Below are 22,771 nucleotides of genomic sequence, written 5' to 3'. Positions count from 1 at the left end.
CCTACCCCATCAACCCCCCCAGTCCTACCCCATCAACCCCCCAGTCCTACTCCATCAACCCCCCAGTCCTACTCCATCAACCGCCCAGTCCTACTCCATCAACCCCCCAGTCCTACTCCATCAACCCCCCAGTCCTACTCCATCAACCCCCACAGTCCTACCCCATCAACCCCCCCAGTCCTACCCCATCAACCCCCCAGTCCTACTCCATAAACCCCTCCTCCCAGGATGAGGGCAAAGCTCAGGCTGAGAAGCAGCAAGAAGCCAGCTATCCACCTCAGCGGCTGCTGTTTTCATTGAATGTTACTGATAGGGGTTTGGTTAGAGGGATGGGGGATGGGGGATGAGGGAAAGGGAGGAAATGGATGAAAGGAGAGAGGGGAATTGAGGCCAAAGCAGGGACATGGGACATTAGGTATCAGGTTACGGGCCTGTTTCTCCAGCATCAAAAAAGAAAAATGTAAAGGCTTGTGTAGGAAGGTCTTATTTTTATCTTAATAACAGGTCACACCAATGTTTTGGCTAGCATCTTAAAAGCGTATTTTACCTCAGTGCATCTGCATAAGGCCATTAACACACCAATGGCCCACAGTCTACCTTCCATTGTATGCAGAATGACTGCTTCCCTACAAACACTTTTAGGCGTGATCTGGGGTCACAATAGAAGTGAACAACTTCACAATTTGAAGTTATAGCCACTCATTATAGACATTTCATTATATGAACCACAGGCATTCTAACTTTGAATAATTAGCCAATATAATTTGTATAACAAAATAACAGATTTTCAAACTATGTTCAACTATACACCGCATTTTTCTCCTCTTCCCCCACCTTCTGCCTTACACCACCCCACCCCCCCCCCCCCCCCAGTAGGGGGCACTAAGGAAGGGTTAATTAACCAGTGAGAGAAGGGGTGTGGGGTTGAGCCTCAGCGAGGGAGGAGAGCCATATAAAAGTGCCAGAGCAAAAGTGGCGCTTTATCCGCCCCGCTCAAGATAGGAGGAAACCCTCCTTCTCTGTCACACATTCACACTGGACAGGAGGAGAATGTTAGCAGCAGCATCCAAAAGGAGAATGACTGAGACCCACAAAATGATGGCTTTCGCTTTGCTTTTCATCGCCACACTCCTTCACGGTAAGTAAAAATTCATACATCCATGCTTTCCAAGCTGAAGTTGAAAGAAAGCATGGCCATCTGCAGAGACAGGAAGGGTCAGGGTAGAGACTCTTCTCTTCTTTGCAGTCACTGTGCCTAGAGTATAGACTAGTCTTTACATGGCAGAATAGAATTTATTGTCTGGAACATAAACACTGGAAACATGCCTGATAGCAGGCTAAACCTCCCAATCCTGAACTATCTGCGTCTGATCTATCACATTTCCTGCCAATGAGAAGAGACTTCACTTGAACTTTGAGCCATGTGTCTTTGTTCTGATGGCAACACCAAACTGCACATAAACTAACATTACAACAATAGCAGTTATTTATGTTATACTTACTTGCATTAGACTTTTGTTGCCGTGGAGGATGACATATTGAGATAGTAATTGTTTCATCTCAAACTCATGCCATGTTCATGGGATTTATTACAGATGATGTCAATGGTAGTGGAAGTATCAGATTCTATTTCTACGAGTAGAAGACAGCTGGTTCAGCTATGGAAAGTACCTCGGTCTGAGGAACACATGCATGTAGATTAATGTTGAAAAGGAATCAGTATACAGTACCAGTCAAAAGTTTGGACACACCTACTCATTCAAGGGTTTTTCTTTATTTTGATTATTTTCTACATTGTATAGTGAAGACATCAAAACTATGAAATAACAGATATGGAATAATGTCTTAACCAAAAAAGTGTTAAACAAATCCAAATATATTTTAGATTTTAGATTCTTAAAAGTATCCACCAATTTGCATTGACGATAACTTTGCACACTCTTGGCATTCTCTCAACCAGTTTCACCTGGAATGCTTTTCCAACAGTCTTGAAGGATTTCCCACATATGCTGAGCACTTGGCTTCTTTTCCTTCACTCTGTGGGCCCACTAATCCCAAACCATCTCAATTGGGTTGAGGTTGGGTGATTTTGGAGGCCAGGTCATCTGATGCAGCACTCCACCGCTCTTCTTCTTTGTCAAATAGCCCTCACACAGCCCGGAGCTGTGTTGGGTCATTGTCCTGTTGAAAAACAAATGATAGTCCCACTAAGCGCAAACCAGATGGTATCGCTGCAGAATTCTGTGGTAGCCACAGGGCTATCTTCTGTATACCACCCTACCTTGTCACAACACAACTGATTGGCTCAAACGCATTAAGAAGGAAAGAAATTCCACAAATGTACTTTTAACAAGGCACACCTGTTAATTGAAATGAATTCCAGGTGACTACCTCATGAAGGTGGTTGAGAGAATGCCAAGAGTGTGCAAAGCTGTCATCAAGGCAAAGGGTGGCTACTTTTAAGAATCTCAAATCTAAAATATATTTGGATTTGTTTAACACTTTTTTCATTACTACATGATGATGATTCCAAATGATTCCAAATGTGTTATTTAATAGTTTTGATGTCTTCACTATTATTCTACAATGTAGAAAACAGTCAAAATAAAGATACAACCCTTGAATGAGTAGGTGTGTCCAAACTTGTATCTTACAAAATCTTAATCTTAAGAATGCGTAGACACTTATTTAATATAATTCACCATTCAATGAAAAGATGAACATCACAATGCCATGCCAAGCTCGCTGACATAAATTACTGGTACCAGAATGCCTTACAGTTGTTCCAAGCAGTGTGAGGGAGAATGCATGGGTGCAAGAGGTGGAAAAGCAACAGGAGAAGCAAGAGGTACAGTAGGGACAGAGAAACAGAGAGGGAGAAAGATGGCGAGAGTGAGAAAAGAAGGGAAAAGAACAAAGCAGTCTATAGTTTGTTTACAGACCGTACTTCCTGGTAAGAGACAAGTTTTTTTGCTTTCAAACAAATTCATATTTATACCATTTGTTTTATCGCTGGGTAATACCATCAACTTTAGAGATGCGGAAGAGAGAGGGCTGTATTATGTTAGCACTACGCAGAATTACTGTGGTACGCTGGATTGAGTCAGAACTAAAAGACACTGGCATACAGTAGCTGTAGTAGAAGGGGCTTGTGAGAGATGGGGTTAGAGAAATTATTCAAAGAGCTGCAGCCAAACAGCAGGATGAGGGAATCTACTAAGGTGTTGTGGAACCCCAAAACTTGATGCAATTGTAACTTTTTACTTGTCACCTCTAAAAGTTCAATTCAACAAAACAGAGAATATATGGACTCATCTGCAATCTCTCCACCTTATTACAGCTTCACATGATGAGATTGTAAATGCCTGCCGGTCTAAGTTTGAATTTGAGTAAAACCACCTTGTTTTCTTAACTGAAGTCTCTAACTAACATTTCTAGAGGTTGTGTTTGTGAACACACTACAAAATATTTAAGCCATATGCTTTTCCTTGGTTAAGGAGGCTTACTAGTTTCAGAAAGAACTCGACCTGACCTCAGGGCCTGTAATTATGTGAATCATAGATATTGTTTTAGCAACATCTACTGAACACTCACATAGGAACATGTCCAACAAAATGACTTACGGCTGAAACCCAGCACCCAATCTGAGCAAGGGGTTGCTTGTAAATACCTACTCAGGTATACACACATTTATTTCACTAGGCAAGTCAGTTAAGAACAAATCCTAATTTACAATGGGTGGGTTAACTGCCTTGTTCAGAGGCAGAACTCGGAGATTCGATCTAGCAACCTTTCGGTTACTGGCCCAACGCTCTAACCACTAGGCTACCTGCCGCCCTGTAACAGAATTAAGCAGATTTGTTTTTATCTCAGAGACAACACATGGACTTGTGATAATAATGTTGGGCTATTCCTAATGAGAAGCAGGCTGCTTTTCCACCCAGTTCTCTCCTCAGTACTTAACTATATATTTCACCCCCCGTTTTTTGTTTAAATTGTTTTTTTTAACCAAAATAAATGAATCATTCTAAATGTAAAAGCATTCTGTTTTTTTGTTAAAGGCAAGTTCACCTTTCCATTTGAGTGTCCTGATATTGTTTAGTCCAGTCTGGACATGACTGTTATTCAATATCACCTCCAGAGGCATGTTAGTAATTAGTCTGCAGGAGATTTGAGATCTCCTTGTGATTCTCTTAGGACTGAATCTATGTCCAAACGTTTTCTTATTTACTCTGTCCAGACAGGAACAGTTAAGGTAATGTATACAGCAGTGAAACTGTAACGGACAATTGGTGGAGTGAAATACATACACAAGTAGAAACAGATGTTGTGTGTACTGAATCCTGACTGAAGTCCCCAGCACTTATGTGTCATAACCGCAGGGTGGGGCAGCCATGGGTGCAGCATTAGGGCCTGATTGAAAACATGAGATCCTTCATCCTCTTTCTGGGTTTAATGCCAGGGAAAAGATCAAATCAAATCAAATCAAATCCAATCAAATTTTATTTGTCACATACACATGGTTAGCAGATGTTAATGCGAGTGTAGCGAAATGCTTGTGCTTCTAGTTCCGACAATGCAGTAATAACCAACAAGTAATCTAACTAACAATTCCAAAACTACTGTCTTGTACACAGTGTGAGGGGATAAAGAATATGTACATAAGGATATATGAATGAGTGATGGTACAGAGCAGCATAGTCAAGATACAGTAGATGGTATCGAGTACAGTATATACATATGAGATGAGTATGTAAACAAAGTGGCATAGTTAAAGTGGCTAGTGATACATGTATTACATAAGGATACAGTCGATGATATAGAGTACAGTATATACGTATGCATATGAGATGAATAATGTAGGGTAAGTAACATTATATAAGGTAGCATTGTTTAAAGTGGCTAGTGATATATTTACATCATTTCCCATCAATTCCCATTATTAAAGTGGCTGGAGTTGAGTCAGTGTCAGTGTGTTGGCAGCAGCCACTCAATGTTAGTGGTGGCTGTTTAACAGTCTGATGGCCTTGAGATAGAAGCTGTTTTTCAGTCTCTCGGTCCCAGCTTTGATGCACCTGTACTGACCTCGCCTTCTGGATGATAGCGGGGTGAACAGGCAGTGGCTCGGGTGGTTGATGTCCTTGATGATCTTTATGGCCTTCCTGTGACATCGGGTGGTGTAGGTGTCCTGGAGGGCAGGTAGTTTGCCCCCGGTAATGCGTGCAGACCTCACTACCCTCTGGAGAGCCTTACGGTTGAGGGCGGAGCAGTTGCCGTACCAGGCGGCCCGCCAGGATGCTCTCGATTATGCATCTGTAGAAGTTTGTGAGTGCTTTTGGTGACAAGCCGAATTTCTTCAGCCTCCTGAGGTTCTTCACAATGCTGTCTGTGTGAGTGGACCAATTCAGTTTGTCTGTGATGTGTATGCCGAGGAACTTAAAACTTGCTACCCTCTCCACTACTGTTCCATCGATGTGGATAGGGGGGTGTTCCCTCTGCTGTTTCCTGAAGTCCACAATCATCTCCTTAGTTTTGTTGACGTTGAGTGTGAGGTTATTTTCCTGACACCACACTCCGAGGGCCCTCACCTCCTCCCTGTAGGCCGTCTCGTCGTTGTTGGTAATCAAGCCTACCACTGTTGTGTCGTCCGCAAACTTGATGATTGAGTTGGAGGCGTGCGTGGCCACGCAGTCGTGGGTGAACAGGGAGTACAGGAGAGGGCTCAGAACGCACCCTTGTGGGGCCCCAGTGTTGAGGATCAGCGGGGAGGAGATGTTGTTGCCTACCTTCACCACCTGGGGGCGGCCCGTCAGGAAGTCCAGTACCCAGTTGCACAGGGCGGGGTCCAGACCCAGGGTCTCGAGCTTGATGACGAGCTTGGAGGGTACTATGGTGTTGAGTTGGTTCTGGGACAGAGACAGAGATGAAGTTGGCAGGTCAGGATTCTGCTGTTTCAGAGGCAAGAGCTGCAATGCTGTGTTTATACCCCGAGGGACTGAGGTCCAATGTCACATTCCTCAGCCACTAAAAGCAGCACTTTCAGACACAAATTCCTTAGGTCCACTAGGAGAGATGTACTATAGTGTCATACACAAGAGAAACCTGAAGAGTGACTAGAATCACCAGTAGAGTGGGGTTTTATTCAGCATCGTTCCACCTCTAAAAGCACAAGAAAAAGGATTGACACCCACCATCTCAGATTGTTCTGAAATCGTTTCTGTTAAGATTAGCATTCATGCAACATTATTTTGTTGAAATATAATTTGATCTCTGAGAAATTAAGCCAATTGATTGCACCCAAAAATTGGCCATTTTAATTTATACGATTCATATAATATTCAATAAATATAGTACCTAACATCCAATTTGGACCAAAAATATTTTAACAATGGGCAAGACATGCAGAATCTAAACGAATGGTCAAAAGCTACCGACTGAACCCCCCTCCCCCCCCCCCCCCCGAGCCAATCCCATCCCAACAACGAGTATATAGTATCAGTTCTCTGTCTGACAAGTAGCATAGAGCTGTGGCTCGGAGTATTGTTTCTCATCCTATGTAAGCAGCTTCATTAAATAGTACCCGCAAAACACTCGTCTCAACGTCAACAGTGAAGAGGCAACTCTAGGATGCTGGCCTTCTAGGCAGAGTTGCAAAGAAAAAGCCACATCTCAGACTGGCCAATAAAAATAAAATATTAAGATGGGCAAAAGAACACAGACAATGGAAGGAGGAACTCTGCCTAGAAGGCCAGCATCCCAGAGTCGCCTCTTCACTGTTGACGTTGAGACTGGTGTTTTGCGGGTATTATTTAATGAAGCTGCCAGTTGAGGACGTGTGAGGCGTCTGATTCTCAAACTTGACAATCTAATGTACTTGTCCTCTTGCTCAGATGTGCACCGGGGCCTCCCACTCCTCTTTCTATTCTGGTTAGAGACCGTTTGTGCTGTTCTGTGAAGGGAGTAGTACACAGCGCTGTACGAGATCTTCAGTTTCTTGGCCATTCCCCGCATGGAATAGCCTTCATTTCTCAGAACAAGAATAGACTGATGAGCTTCATAAGAAAGTTATTTGTTTCTGGCCATTTTGAGCCTGTAATCGAACCCACAAATGCTGATGCGCCAACTACTCAACCAGTCTAAAGGCCAGTTTTATTGCTTCTTTAATCAGAACAACAGTTGTTAGCTGTGCTAACATAATTGCATAAGGGTTTTCTAATGATCAATTAGCCTTTTAAAATGTCAAACTTGGATTAGCTAATATAACGTGCCATTGGAACACAGGAGTGATGGTTGCTGATAATGGGCCTCTGTACGCCTATGTAGATATTCCATTAAAAACCAGCCGTTTCCAGCTACAATACTCATTTACAACATTAACCATGTCTACACTGTATTTCTGATCAAGTTGATGTTGTTTTAATGGACAAAATATTTGCTTCTCTTTCAAAAACAAGGACACTTCTAAGTGACCCCAAACTTTTGAGCGGTAGTGTATATACATATTAACACCTGCTCTTTCGATGACAGTACACTGACTAGGTGAATCCAGGCAAAAGCTATGATCCCTTAAATCCACTTTAATCAGTGTAGATGAAGGGGAGGAGACAGGTTAAATAAGGAATTTTTAGCCTTGAGACATGGATTGTGTATGTGTGCCATTCAGAGTGTCAATGTGCAAGACGAAATATTTAAGTGCCTTTGAACGGAGTATGATATTAGGTGTCAGACAACACCTTGTAGAGTCCAAGTCCGACAAATTGAGGCTGTTCTGATAGCAAAAGGGCGTGCAACAGAATATTAGGAAGGTGTTCTCAGTGTTAATACAGTGCCTTCAGAAAGTATTCACACCCCTTGACTTTTTACACATTTTGTTGTGTTACTAGGTGGGATTAAAATTGATTTAATTGTCATTTTTTTGTCAACGATCTACACAAAATACTCTGTCAAAATGGAATAAAAATTTGAACAATTGTAAAAAATAAAATTCTAATAATAATTAAAAAAAATAACACAAATATACTGTATCTTGATTAGATAAGTATTCAACCCCTTGAGTCAAGACCTTTGGCAGCGATAACATCTTCGATTACAGCACATTATACTTTTTTTTATTCTTCAAGCTCTGTCAAGTTGGTTGTTGATTATTGCTAGACAGTCATTTTCAAGTCTTGCCATAGATTTTCAAAACGATTTAAGACACAACTCTAGTTAGGCCACTCAAGAACATTCAATGACATCTTGGTAAGCAATTCCAGAGTATATTTGGCCTTGTGTTTTAGGTTATTGTCCTGCTGAAAGGTGAATTTGTCTCACAGTTTCTGTTGGAAAGAAGACTGAACCTGGTTTTCCCCTAGGATTTTGCCTGTACTTAGCTCCATTCCTTTTATTTTATCCTAACAAACTCTAGTCCATGCTGATGACAAGCATACTCATAACATGATGCAGCCACCACCATGCTTGAAAATACGAAGAGCGGTACTCAGTGATGTGTTGTGTTGGATTTGTCCCAAACATAATACTGTGTATTCAGGACATAAAGGGAATTTCTTTGTCACATTTTTTGCAGTTTTACTTTAGAGCCTTGTTGGAAACAGGAAGTTAGAAAGGACACCTGTGTCTTTGTAGTGACTGGGTGTATTGATACACCATCCAAAGTGTAATTAATAACTTCACCATGCTCAACGGGATATTCAAAATCTGCTTATTTTATTTTAACCATCTACTAATAGATGCCCTTCTTTGCGAAAAATAATGTTAAACACTATTGTTGCACACAGAGTGAGTCCATGGAACTTATTAAGTGACTTGTCATGCAAATTTGTACTCTTGAACTTATTTAGGCTTGTCAAAACAAAGGGTTTGAGTACGTATTGACTCGAGACATTTCATTTTTTCATTTTTAATGAATTTGAACAAATTTCTAAAAACATAATTCCACTTTGACAATATGGGGTATTGTGTGTAGGCCAGTGACACAAAATCGAAATGTTATCAATTTTAAATTCAGGCTGTAACACAACAAAACGTGGAAAAAGTCAAGGGGTGTAAATACTTTATAAATTCTCTGTATATATTTTTTTTACGAAGTCGCTTAAACGAGATCCTAAGTCATTCAAACAAGATAATTTGTAGTCTCCTCTTTTTTTTCCTTGGGCTTCAGGGCATCCATTAGTAAACACAATTAAACTGCCACAAAACTGCAGGAAAAACCAAACTCAAGTGACACCTGTATTAACAGTTGCTAGCCTACGTATACCAGTGTGAGAACCTCCCTCAGTACTGTTGACTCATCTGTTTACACAGCACGCTGACTGTTTGACACCTGCTCATCATACGGATTTAGCCAATCCAATCAATGCAACACACAGCATTCAACACACTGCAACAACTGACTGTAAATGTTAAATTCCACAAGCAAACACGGTGGAAAGACAGTCGGAAATGTCCAACCTAGTGATACAGTAGCTTATCCAAAACCCTGCCAATTATTCTACACACTTTTATTTTAGAATGGCTATGACCTGTTCTTTCTTGGACAAGACTTATGTGGCTTTAACCAGAAAACAACAATGTGTTACTGTATGGAGAAATGACAGGGAGGGAGGAGAGAGTCGTAATGAGATCTACAGAATTATCATAATGCCTAGTGGGTGAGGTAATGACGTTGTGTGAGAGGAGTGGAAAGGGAAAGGAGGGGGCCATTAGTATCTCAGTAAACATGTTCAATCTCAGGAAAAAGGGAGTCAGACGCATGACTTATTAGTGTTTTTATACCAGTACTATCTATGCCAGTTTAGTCTATTAAAAATACACTGCCCGGCATGGTATCCACTGTATTAGCACTGTCCGTAGTAGCTGACAATAGTAGCATTCAATAGTAGAAACTATTAAGTCTGGCACTTCACGTAAAACAGGCTTTCACCTCAGAGGGCCAGATGGGTAGAAGTAGTAAAATAACACATTTTTGGAGAAAAGGTATTAATTCAATATCACTGTGAGGGCACAATTTCAGTAAACAGTAGTATATTTCAGCAAGGAGTTCAGATGTTTAACAGGCTAGCTAGATGGGAACTTAATTCACCTAGATGATTTGATATTGTGTATTCTACTGACTAATGAGTCTGAAACGGGCACTGGTGTTGTCTAGGGAAGCACAGCTCTCCTATTACTTCTTCGTAGCATATGAGAGCTGGGACTGAGATGGAGTCAGTATCAAATCCCATTAGTCTAAAAGACATGGCCATCCCCATGTAAGGGTATCAGTGATATATCAAGACCCCCCATTCAAAAGGCCCCACTTACAGGCACAGACGGGCACAAGGGTCTTATATTTCACTTTAAAACTTGCCATGGCGTTTATATGCCCATGGTTTCACCCTGTTGGAGGATAATGGGTGTTACACACTGGAGAGATATCCTTACCCTCTTTTAGCAGTGAGTGGCACCTCTCTTATAGCATAACGCCTGGCAAAGAAGACTTTAGACAAACCATATTTGATGGTTGGTTTATTGAAATATCAAATGCTTCAAGCGTTTAGAAATTATAAGTTCGTTTTCGAGAGTGTGAAAGCGGTGCAGGTGTTATACTGGAACAAATATAAACGCAACATGCAACAATTTCAAAATATTTACTGAGTTATAGTTCATATGAGGAAATAAGTTAATTGAAATATGTTCATTAGGCCCTGGACTTTACATGACTGGGAATACAGATATGCGTCTGTTGGTCACAGATACCTTAAAAAAAAATGGGGCTCACAATGAGCAACAGAATCTCATCACTGTATTTGTATGCATTCAAATTGCCATCAATCAAATGCAATTGCATTCGTTGTCCATAGCTTATGCCTGCCCGTACCATAAGCCCACTGCCATCATGGGACACTCTGTTCACATTGTTGAACATCAGCAAACCGCTTGCCCACACGACACCATCCACACGGTCTGCAGTTCTGAGGCTCATGAAACATGGGACAAACACGTTACATGTTGCATTTATGTGTTTGTTCAGTGTATATTAATCCACATGAGTTAGTTAAGTAGTTTTGAAGAAGTAAGAATCTTATCTGTCCAGCCACATAGCTAACTGGGTATGAGGACATGAATGCACATACTAAGACTTTAAAGAGTGTAATAATATACAGTGCCTTGCGAAAGTTTCGGCCCCCTTGAACTTTGCGACCTTTTGCCACATTTCAGGCTTCAAACATAAAGATATAAAACTGTATTTTTTTGTGAAGAATCAACACCAAGTGGGACACAATCATGAAGTGGAACGACATTTATTGGATATTTCAAACTTTTTTAACAAATCAAAAACTGAAAAATTGGGCGTGCAAAATTATTCAGCCCCCTTAAGTTAATACTTTGTAGCGCCGCCTTTTGCTGCGATTACAGCTGTAAGTCGCGTGGGGTATGTCTCTATCAGTTTTGGACATCGAGAGACTGAAATTTTTTCCCATTCCTCCTTGCAAAACAGCTTGAGCTCAGTGAGATTGGATGGAGACCATTTGTGAACAGCAGTTTTCAGTTCTTTCCACAGATTCTCGATTGGATTCAGGTCTGGACTTTGACTTGGCCATTCTAACACCTGGATATGTTTATTTTTGAACCATACCATTGTAGATTTTGCTTTATGTTTTGGATCATTGTCTTGTTGGAAGACAAATCTCCGTCCCAGTCTCAGGTCTTTTGCAGACTCCATCAGGTTTTCTTCCAGAATGGTCCTGTATTTGGCTCCATCCATCATCCCATCAATTTTAACCATCTTCCCTGTCCCTGCTGAAGAAAAGCAGGCCCAAACCATGATGCTGCCACCACCATGTTTGACAGTGTGTTGCTCTCTGCGCTTTTGACGGACCTCTGAGACTATCACAGTGCAGGTGCATTTATACGGAGACTTGATTACACACAGGTGGATTGTATTTATCATCATTAGTCATTTAGGTCAACATTGGATCATTCAGAGATCCTCACTGAACTTCTGGAGAGAGTTTGCTGCACTGAAAGTAAAGGGGCTGAATAATTTTGCACGCCCAATTTTTCAGTTTTTGATTTGTTAAAAAAGTTTGAAATATCCAATAAATGTCGTTCCACTTCATGATTGTGTCCCACTTGTTGTTGATTCTTCACAAAAAAATACAGTTTTATATCTTTATGTTTGAAGCGTGAAATGTGGCAAAAGGTCGCAAAGTTCAAGGGGGCCGAATACTTTCGCAAGGCACTGTAACTCCCATTTCCAGTAAATGACACAGTGACAAGAGAACGTTTATTTGCACTGGGGCCGTGTTCCCACGCATCCAAGACATCTACTTGAAACAGTTACTGAGGAAGTCCCGCAGCATCATCAAGGACCCCACTCATGAGCTGTTCACTCCCTTACCATCGGACAGACGGTATCGGAGCATGGTCTGCCACAGTTTCTATCTAAAAGCCATCAGACTGCTATACACTTGAACTGGACTGGGGACCTGCACTGACTCTCCGTCCCTTAACACACATGCATGCTCACACACACTCATGCTACACACACACACACACATCACAGTTGCTGCTACCAGACTCTTATTTACTATTGCTAATAGTGCACAATTTAAAACACTTGGCCCACAATCCCCCCCTTTCTGATACATGTGTAAACATTGTACTATAAATTGTGCCTTCCTGTATTATACTGATGCTAAAATGTTTATTCTATTCTACTGAGCCATTTACTTTGTTGGCATTCTTGTATTTTATTATTGTTGAGAAGGAGCCTACAAGTAAGCATTTCATTGGACGGTGTCTACCATGTTTATCCTGTACATGATACTAATAAGACTAGAAACTTGAACTTGGAACAGGCTGAGCTGAAGACTTATCCTACATTTAGGCTATTAATTACAGGCCCTGCTGCATGGGGCCTAATTGATTTCAGGTCAGGCCCTGGGTGGAATCTATTAGAGATGGGCACCATTAGTTTAACACAAACACCTCACTCTAGATTACATTCACAGCCCATGAGACACACCCCCCCCCCCCCCCCCCCTGGTGTGGCAGGATTGCTATCAGTTATGCTAGTCCAGGTGCTAAGTCAAGTCTGTTAGCACACATGCTGTAGAATTAATGTGGTGATATAAGCCAGGATAGGTCTGGGCTCAGTTGAGCATAGCATGGAAATTCAATGTCATGTAAAAGTCAATACAAATGACCATGTAGCTTGGTGTAAATTAGAATAGCAACCCTCAAGATAAGTGACACAGAATACTCTACTCTTTCAGGATTGGACATCATTGTTGTTACAAAGTTGTCATAGTAGCTACAGTACATGTTGGGATGCAAGTGTTATACCATAAGTTATCCAATTGTTGTTCTCTTCCAGGTGGCGTAGTTGCAGAATATGAGGTTGTTACTGGGCTCACACGGCCAGTGAATGATGCTGGAGTCATTCGTGGGGATGACATTGATACTACACAACTGTCAGATGAAGGTAAGACACTTATCCATTAGCAGATTATCTCCACAGAGCCACTATGGGTGTTGCTGTATTTATATACCGTCCTATAGGCTCATCCCATCATTTTTTTGTCAACAATGAATTAAATACAATTGGACATAGGCCTAAAACCCTAACCCTTTTTTCAGAAGCAGATACACCCTTTTTCCAGATCATTGTATTCCCCAGTATTCCTGGACTGGACCTCTCAGACATTTTAGATGACACCACAGCGGCTCCAGTCACCAAGGTGGTAGAGGAGACCACAGACATGAGGGAGGCCACAGAGAAGACTGGTGAAGCAGCAACCACAGACGACAACCAGGAGACCCAGGCTCCCCAGCAGATTCTGATCTCCCAGTCAAGTGACATGGTGCTCATTCCAGAGGTGATCCTAGAGTGCAGTGACAATACTATCCAAATTGGGCCTCCTGAGTGGCGCAGCGGTCTAAGGCACTGCATCGCAGTGTCACTACAGTCCCGGGTTCAATCCTGGGCGATATCGCTGCTGGCCGCGACCGGGAGACCCATGATGCGGCACACAATTGGCCCAGTGTTGTCTGGGTTAGGGGAGGGTTTGGCCGGCCGCGATGTCCTTGTCCCATTGCGCTCTAGTGACTCCTTGTGGCGAGCCAGGCACATGCACGCTGACTTCAGTCACCAGTTGTTACGGTGTTTCCTCTGACACGTTGGTATGGCTGGCTTCTGCGTTAAGCATGCACTGTGTTGCAGCGATGGGACAAGACTAACTACCAATTGAATATCACAAAATTGGGGAGAAAAAGGGGTAAAAAGTACAAAAAAATTATAAGATTACTTGTATTTTTTATACCATCCAAATCACCCAATCCATGTACAGAATGAATGACACACACTCTAGTCTAACTGAAGTGGTCTGGTCTCTCTCCACAGGCTGGTGTGATGTGTGTTGATAAACAAGCGGTCCAGGACAGAGATGCAGTGAGTCTGAAACTAAAGGCCTCGTCCAGCTGTGTAAGTACTGTCCACGCCACAGGTATCCACGCACATGTATGGACACACACCTCACCAAAAGAAAAGCCACTGCCTTCCTGATCTGACATTCAGGAAACCCTCTTGGCAGCAGTGTCCACCTCAGTTCAAACTGTATCCAGAGGGTTGTCTCAAGGTGGAAAATGTGAGCGGAAGCTAAGATGGTCAGAGTAAGAAGTTAGATGATTGGGTCTTGAAGCAAAATCATAACAGGAAAAAGGAAAATGAGTTTGTTTACAGAGATGCCACTTTCTATTTGCCCCTTTTCAAATCATTGCTCATGAGCTAAGAAGGAAATTCCTCTTCATTAATCAGCAGTGATTAATATGTCTCCAGTGGGCAGTTTTCAAGGAGGCAAGTGGCACACCAGCCCTTCTCCTCCCTAGTTATGCCTGCCAGGTGAGGAGGGGGAGTCAAAATAGTTTGTTACAACTCAAGGTATGCCTTCAGGAGAGAGGTCCAGAGAGGGCAGAAGAACGTGTCGAAAGGTTTGGCGTGAAGGGAGGCTGGGCGGTGGTGGGGCTGCTGTAGCGTATGTATCAAAGTGATTCCTCAGCGTCTAGGGGCAGTGCCGGTTGGGCTAACAGGTATTCCGCTCCGTGCAGGTCGGGCCAGGTAAGGGAAGGGATGTCTGGCATTTCTCAGCTGTGTCTGTCTGCCTGCCGTCTGGAGCTCCAGATCCTCTGATCTCAGTCAAGATTAAATTGTATTAAATGGTTCCCTGGAATAGAGGAGTCTCCCATTAAGAGGCCTATGTAAACTATGTAACAGTATTGAATGGGACCGAGCTCCCCCCACTCTTTCTCCATTTAGGCTTGCATGGGAAAGCCCCTGCCGCATGGCATGTAATCAGTGACACGCTCACTCTTACACCAGATTAAGCGTTATGACTTGACTGGCTTCATCCGGGTTAGACACCACATTTCCTTTAATGTGGGGGATCTTAATGACACATCCATGTATGTTTCCAATTATATGAGGATCATATTTAGATTATTATTATTTTTTTTAAAATCAATTATAAACAAATTACTGATGAATACTGATACAATTCTGAGGTAAATGGTGCGCTACACAATATAGCTGCATCAGGGGCTGGAGGCAAAACATGTTTACCTTGAGCTCACAGCAACTACTCAAACTTCTAATAGAACATTCCTGAATGATAACACAAAGTAGGCTAGCAAATACATGTCATCCAATGACCCCTCACTTCTAACCCCTTACAGAGAGTACTCAAAAATAAGTTGATTCAGGGAAAAGAGAAGTGAATAAAACTGTTTTCAACATAAAGATGATAGTTTGTGTGCTGTACATGAATTATATTCTACATGCTCTGAGTGCCATAGCAGATGAGGCCTTGAGAGCGGTCTAGTTTCCTTGGCAGAGCCCGTGAGCTTTGTAATGAGGCCAGCTGTCCACTCTGGGGCTGGGATCAAGGGTTTGAGCAGAGCTGTCTGTGGGGGCTGGTGGCTCTATTTGGATCATGTTACATGGGGTGGAGTATAATTGCACAAGGTTTTGGTATCATTTTTTGGCTTATGGGAAAGAAAGAAAGATGGGATGAGGTAGGTTCCTCTCAGGGTATACATTTCTAAAGAGCCATAGTTGTGAATGTGTATGCACATTAATGTACTGTATGTGAGCACATTTCGGGAAGACAATTCCCACTTCAGTCATCTAAATGACAAGGACTAAACAGAGGTTCTGTAGCCCCAAGTGCAAACACTTTATTAATCCAACTAGTCTTTCCACAGGAAGAGACCAGGTCTAAAATTGAAAGTGTTCTGGAGCACCTGTGTGGGGTCGACTGTAAACTGGAGGTCTTTCAGGAGGACAACTCTAATGAAATCCTGATCTTTGGCCAATACATAGAAGGTTAGTCTCCTCCTCTGCTTTTTAATTATGTGGGATCACTCTGATAGTCTGTTGTTGAAAAAATATTAACCAAATCACATGTTCTCTTCTTACAGCTGATGCTAAAGGAATGGCAGAGAAGTTCAACAATGACAATATAAAAGACAAGGTAGAGTCTCACGTCTCTTTATTTCTAATTAAATACCAGGAAAACAACACATTATTCCAATTCCACATATGAAGTTCACAGAATTCACACCACGTACACTTCCATGCCTGAGTCATGAGAAAGACATTATGTTCAGTGGCCACTGCAGTCACACCTACAATAAAGGGCTTTAATTTGTGCACAGTGGTAAGTGAGGTAAAGTCACAGTGCTGATTTGGCTCCTGATCTAACCACAGTGAAATAAACAAGGAGACACGCCTCCACCACAGACATGATTCCTCACTCACGGCTCCAAGCTGCCGGGAAGATGTTGCATGACAAACAGAAGAAGAAAAAAAAAACTTTTTTTCCCCCGGTGGACATGGTGTTCCCAGCGGGAATGAGGAATGGGTGATCCTTCTCATGCTCCCTCCAACCATGTTGTCCTTTTGACATTAGACACTCTGTGCTCCATCTCTACACCCGCTCTTACACCCCTTGCAGCACTAAAAACAGTTTAGTGAGCTGCACCCAGCCACACTTTTCTCATTATGTTGGTCAGTCAGTTCAATGGCACCTTTGTGTTCAGACTTTGCTGTGGAGGGTTGGGAGATTATGCCCTTTCTCCACTCAGTCAGTTATCTCTATACTGTATAGCCTTACGATAGCCCTGGGTACAGAAAGCCTATAGTCATCCTCTACATCAGGGATGGGCAACTTTGATGGGGGCCACAAAAAAACACAACTCATTATGTGGGTCTGCGTTTGTAGTTTTACAGCTATTTTACTGCAGTTCTGCACACTTTACCATAGGGTGGAGGTAAATGTTTGCAGTTTTTAACATGATAACTGATGATCAAATGGGCAGTAAGTACCCTGGTTAGTAATTCAACCATGCTTACCACAAGTTTAGATAGCTGGCCGCTAAACTAATTTACCAATCTAAAATAAAATTGCTGACATAGGCTAATTGAGTTTTATTTGTTTTATTTTAATTTCACCTTTATTTAAGCAGGTAGGCCAGCTGAGAACAAGTTCTCATTTACAACTGCGACCTGGCCAAGATAAAGCAAAGCAGTGTGACAAAAACAACACAGTTACACAACCAAATTTTAAAATTGCACCTTGTATATTCTATTATTCTAACTCTCAACAGGAAGTTGAGACCCCGACTGTTTTAATTGGTTCATGGTATACTGAAGGGGGCTGCCAGTTGCCTATCCCGGCTCTACAGTCTAGGGGTAAAATATCCTGATCCAGATGGCATCAGAGTCCCTGCTATTACTAGTGACAGTATACAATCTATACCAGCAAAATGCAGATGACTGCTGTAATTCACACAGGGTATTTTGTAAGAAAGACCATGTATAGTTCCAGCCATGCAGGGATTGTGGATTCTTTGCTTGTAAAACTATTTAGAACTTTTTTCCCCGTTCCCCCTGCGTCCCCCTAACATTTATGAAACACCCTGAATTCCTGATATTAACGTGTATAACTCTCATCTCTCCAGATTGATTTTGAGGAAGCTGTTCCTCGCTGGGGGAAGAACTCCAAGCTAGTGCTGGTCTCCCTGCTGCTCACTGGACTGCTCCTGGCTATTCTTCTCATCGCAGGCTACTACCTGAAAACCCACCGCCCACCACCCAAGGGAGCGAGACTGGTGAGTGGTCATGATATGAGAGAGACACATAGAAAGCTAAAACTGTAAAGGATTAAGTTCACTGGGAAGACTGGGTGGTTGATGCACATCTTGCTTGTCTATTTAAAATGTTATGACTGGATTTAAGGTGAGGATATCCTTTGGTTGCTTCCTCACTCAAACCCACACTCACATAAACAGCTCTAAGTCTTCTCTGCTGTTTCTATTTCATCCTCATACCAGGTGGCCACAAGTTACATTTTTTTCTCTCCTACAAAAGCCTCATGAGATTCTCCGAAATAGCTTTCATATGGGCCACACCCATATGCTGGTTTAGACAAAATGATGTGGCACTGCCTTCCTTTGGCGTCTTCTTTTCACAGTCAGTTGTCATACGCATCGCATAAACTAACCTCAATCTCATCTGATTGACACAAACATTCCTAACCTCAGCCCAGACTCCCTATCTCCACCATACATGTTTAAATTGCATCATAGAGTGATTGTGTTTTATTTGTACATTTACATTTACATTTTTTTTATTTTATTTAACCTTTATTTAACTTGGCAAGTCCAATCACTGAGATAAGATTGGAGATAGTGGTTAGAGCTGCCATGCAATATAAAAAACACTCACAAAATGTGAGTGTTTGCTATTCACATGAAGCATTGCCTGATGTGAACCATGCCTCGAAAAAAAAGAGATCTCAGAAGACTAAGAATAGTTGACTTATATAACGCTGGAAAGGGTTACAAAAGTATCTCTAAAAGCCCTGATGTTCATCAGTCCACGGTAAGACAAATTGTCTACAAATAGAGAAAGTTCAGCACTGTTGCTACTCTCCTGAGGAGTGGCCATCCTGCAAAGATGACTGCAAGAGCACAGTGCAGAATGCTCAATGAAAAATCCTAGTCTCAGCTAAAGACTTACAGAAATCTCTGGAACATGCTAACATCTCTGTTGACGAGTTTACTATATGTAAAACACTAAACAAGAATGGTTTTCATGGAAGGACACCACGAAAGAAGCCACTGCTGTCCAAAAAAAACCCATTGCTGCACGTCTGAAGTATGCAAACAAGCACCTGAATGTTCCACAGCACTACTGGCAAAATATTCTGTGGACAGATGAAACTAAAGTCGAGTTGTTTGGAAGGAAGGAACACAACACTATGTGTGGAGGAAAAAAAGGCACAGCACACCAACATCAAAACCTCATTCCCAACTGTAAAATATGGTGGAGGCAGCATCATGGTTTGGGGCTGATTTGCTGCCTCAGGGCCTGGACAGCTTGCTACAGTATCATTGACAGAAAAATGAATTCCCATGTTTAAGCAGAATTCCTCCTGAACGTTGTGCAGGTCTGATCCGCTTGGTTGAGGTTATTGCTGCCAAAGGAGGGTCAAACAGTTATTAAATCCAAGGGTTCACATACTTTTCCCAACCTGTACTGTGAATGTTTACACGGTGTGTTCAATAAAGACATGAAACCTATAATTGTTTGTGTGTTATTAGTTTAAGCAGACTGTATTTGTCTATTGTTGTGACTTAGATGAAGATCAGATCAAATGCTATGACCAATTGATGCAAAAATCCAGGTAATTCCAAAGGGTTCACATACTTTTTCTTGCCACTATATAAAACATGTCCTAAACTCAATACTCAGTGCAAACTGTATGTGATGTGCCGTTGTTTGCTATTCCTTCAGTTGAATCTGTACTGTTATCACAATATTTCAGTACTAAGTCCAAGCTCTATACCGCTTAACACTTATGGCCCATACCAGCCTGCCATCAATGTTTCTTTAATTTAATCTATATGGTTCCTCTGTTGTGCCTGCAGGCCGAAGAGGGTTTCCAGGTGGATGAGGAGAACCAGGCCAACACTCTGGTATCTGTGGCCCCTCTGCAACCACAGGATCCCCTGGACAAGCCCCCCACCAACGGCCACTCCGCCACCCAGACCCCCGTTGCCGACACAGAAATGTGAACAAGCTCTGAAGGACACCCCCACCGCCCCATTCCTCCATCACCACATTCCCAATACCTCTCCCCCTTAGAGTTACCTGGGGATACTGCACTCTGACACGGACACAGATTCAACGTCCAACCCCACCTGATACAACCCTCCACCCCCAGGATGATGACAATGAGGAAACTGATGACGACGATGCCTGTAATGTGAAGAACAGATTGTGATCACTGGCCTCTATTAGGTTTCAGTAGCGTCAGAGAAGGAGCCTAAACTCAGTTTGGGGGATTGGACAGCTGGGACACAGACTGCAGTCCAGAAACAATAATCACAGCAAAGAAAGGGCAACAGATCACCAAAAATTGACAGTTTGTGTTTCCAAATTCAAGTATAAATCAAGGTATATGCTATATCTTAAACACTTGCAGATCTGAAATGTACTCATTTGAACTAAAGCGTCATTGTAGTTTAAAGTATTGATTGCTTGGTTCATTTGTTTGTATGATCTTATGTGATTGTTTGCTTGACTCGCCTGTTCGAGGTAAGAAGTCAAATTTGGGTAACAGAAGTGGAGAAAGAGTGATTAGATTAATGGAGATAATTTGAACCATTGAAGAGGTTGAATAGGCAGCTTTAAAATAAGTATCGATATGACTGGCTAGTGCAGAGCTCAGAGTTGAATCCTGTTGCCGTTAATCGAGGCCTGTCATAAATTGTGTGAGGGGCTGCCGTATGTTTGTTTCAGAATTATGTACAGTAGGCTTAGTGTGTCACTATTTATCAAGACAAACTTTCTATTGTACAGTTTTTTTAAACATGTTTTTTCTGTTCTGACTTACCACTGTGTCTTTGAGAATGTTGAACCAGGTAGACTCATTTTATCATTCAGGAAAACAGACTGATCAAATTCGCCCACAAAACTTGTCTATAATATTAGTCTATGGTGCACTGCCGCTAGATTTTTGACAAAACCCCTAAACATATTCAACATTTCAAAGACACTTTATGTCCTCAATGAATCAGTCCATCATGAAACATACATGCATGGATGAAAGTGAAGCTGTATTTTAGCTATTGTTTTTTAAGGACTGATTGTTTTCATACAATATTGCATGTGTACATATGCCCTTTTTCTCGGTTTGTAATATCTGTGTCCCACATAAATTGCGATTGTGTCAATGTTGCTACTGTTTCTTTGTCTTTCTGACCATGTCACACTAGCCTGACCATGTCACAAAGCATGGCACACACTTCCATCTCTTTATAGACCCCATATGAGGAACAGCGAAGGCATTATTCAAATGAGGTTCTTCTGACACCTACAACTGTTTTGGGCTTCTTTAAAAAAACATCTTTATGAACCAAATGTTTAATGTGTAATCAAAAAGGTATCAAAGGCTATAAAAAAAAAATTCTCAACTAGATACAGTTTACAGTATTAACTAGCATTGCCTGATGAACTTACCACAGATGACATTATTTTGGACATTGCAATATCTGACAGTGTATGCTAACCATGTACATTTCTATACCATTCATCTAATACCATTCTAGATATCATATGACAGCCACAAATGTTTGTTTATGGTCATGGAGATGACGTGTGTTAATTGTTGCTGCAGAGTCCATACAGAAATAGATCTACCCTATTCTATGGAGAACTGACGAGCATCTGTGGTACAGGGATAGCATGATAGTTAGTGGGCCTGCCCTCATTCAGGTGTAGGATTTTAAATTTGATCACCCTGTTGCAGGAGAACTTTCAAACTTGTAGTATATTTGAGGTTTAAAAGGCTTCTGAAGTTTGTAATTTCCACTTTGAAATTTCAGACATGATTTCCCTTACGAAAAATGTATCATCCCCTACAACAATGTCCATTAATTATAATCCACATTTCCTGTTGCTGCAGGATTATTTCCCTGCTGTAGCAAACTGGTTTAAATTAAGATCCTACATCTGTACTATAAAAGTTCTTACATCAGGCTTTAAGTAGATCTCTATGGACCAGGGAACAACTATGGGTGTTAATGTTTAAATCAACAGGGAGGTGTATGCAGAGCAACCCCTGCACAATGTGTACTGTACAGAAGTCATAGGAAGTATTCTGCCCTAATGCATTCTTATTTCGACAAGAAACCCATCACTGGTGTGCTTGGCCAAAGAACTCTATTATATTAAATGTCATCTGACCAGAGCACTAGTTCCAATCCAAGTGCCAAAGCTGTTCAGCAAACTCCAGACGGTGCCATGATCAGATGACATGAAAATAGAGCTCTTTAGCCACAAACACCGGTGGTGGGTTTCAAATTTAAAAAAACTGAAGCATATTCAGAAAGGTACCTCATACCTACTGTAAAATATGGTGGTGGATCTTTGATGTTATTGGGATATTTTGCTTCCACTGGTCCCGGGGAACTTGTTAAGGTCAACGGCATCATGAACTTTACAAGGTACCAGGACATTTCAGCCAAAAACCTGGTAGCCTCTGCTAGGAGGCTGAAACTTGGCCGCAAGTGGATCTTCCAGCAAGACAACCACAAGCACACATCAAAATACACAAAGAAGGGTCCTCCCGAGTGGCACAGTGGTCTAATGCGCTGCATCGCAGTGTTAGCTGTGCCTCTAGAGATTCTGGGTTTGAGTCCAGGCTCTGTCACAGCCGGCCGCGAC

At 41.9% G+C, this 22,771-nt stretch overlaps 1 protein-coding gene across 4 annotated transcripts; it reads left to right on the top strand.

Annotated features, from left to right (window-relative positions):
- The first annotated feature begins 899 nt into the window (after positions 1 to 899).
- On the top strand, positions 900 to 21,283 carry LOC101268938 (uncharacterized). 4 transcript variants are annotated; one of them, XM_021609701.3, is made up of 8 exons: positions 900 to 1,138; positions 13,361 to 13,468; positions 13,624 to 13,862; positions 14,387 to 14,467; positions 16,243 to 16,363; positions 16,459 to 16,511; positions 18,001 to 18,150; positions 19,972 to 21,283. In XM_021609701.3, exons 1-8 carry the CDS (start codon positions 1,051 to 1,053, stop codon positions 20,116 to 20,118), a joined length of 987 nt encoding a protein of 328 aa, XP_021465376.2. In that variant the 5' UTR covers positions 900 to 1,050; the 3' UTR covers positions 20,119 to 21,283. The 4 variants fall into 4 exon arrangements, with proteins under 4 accessions (XP_021465376.2, XP_021465377.2, XP_090098443.1 ...); XM_021609702.3 differs by having other exon boundaries at positions 914 to 1,138; positions 13,627 to 13,862; XM_090242317.1 differs by lacking the exon at positions 900 to 1,138 and adding an exon at positions 2,701 to 2,953 and having other exon boundaries at positions 13,627 to 13,862.
- Positions 21,284 to 22,771: the final 1,488 nt, after the last annotated feature.

This window comes from Oncorhynchus mykiss, chromosome 7 (genome assembly GCF_057628025.1).
Source record: "Oncorhynchus mykiss isolate SJ-2025 chromosome 7, ASM5762802v1, whole genome shotgun sequence".
Taxonomy (NCBI): domain Eukaryota; kingdom Metazoa; phylum Chordata; class Actinopteri; order Salmoniformes; family Salmonidae; genus Oncorhynchus; species Oncorhynchus mykiss.
This window is presented reverse-complemented; position numbering and strand designations above follow the sequence as displayed.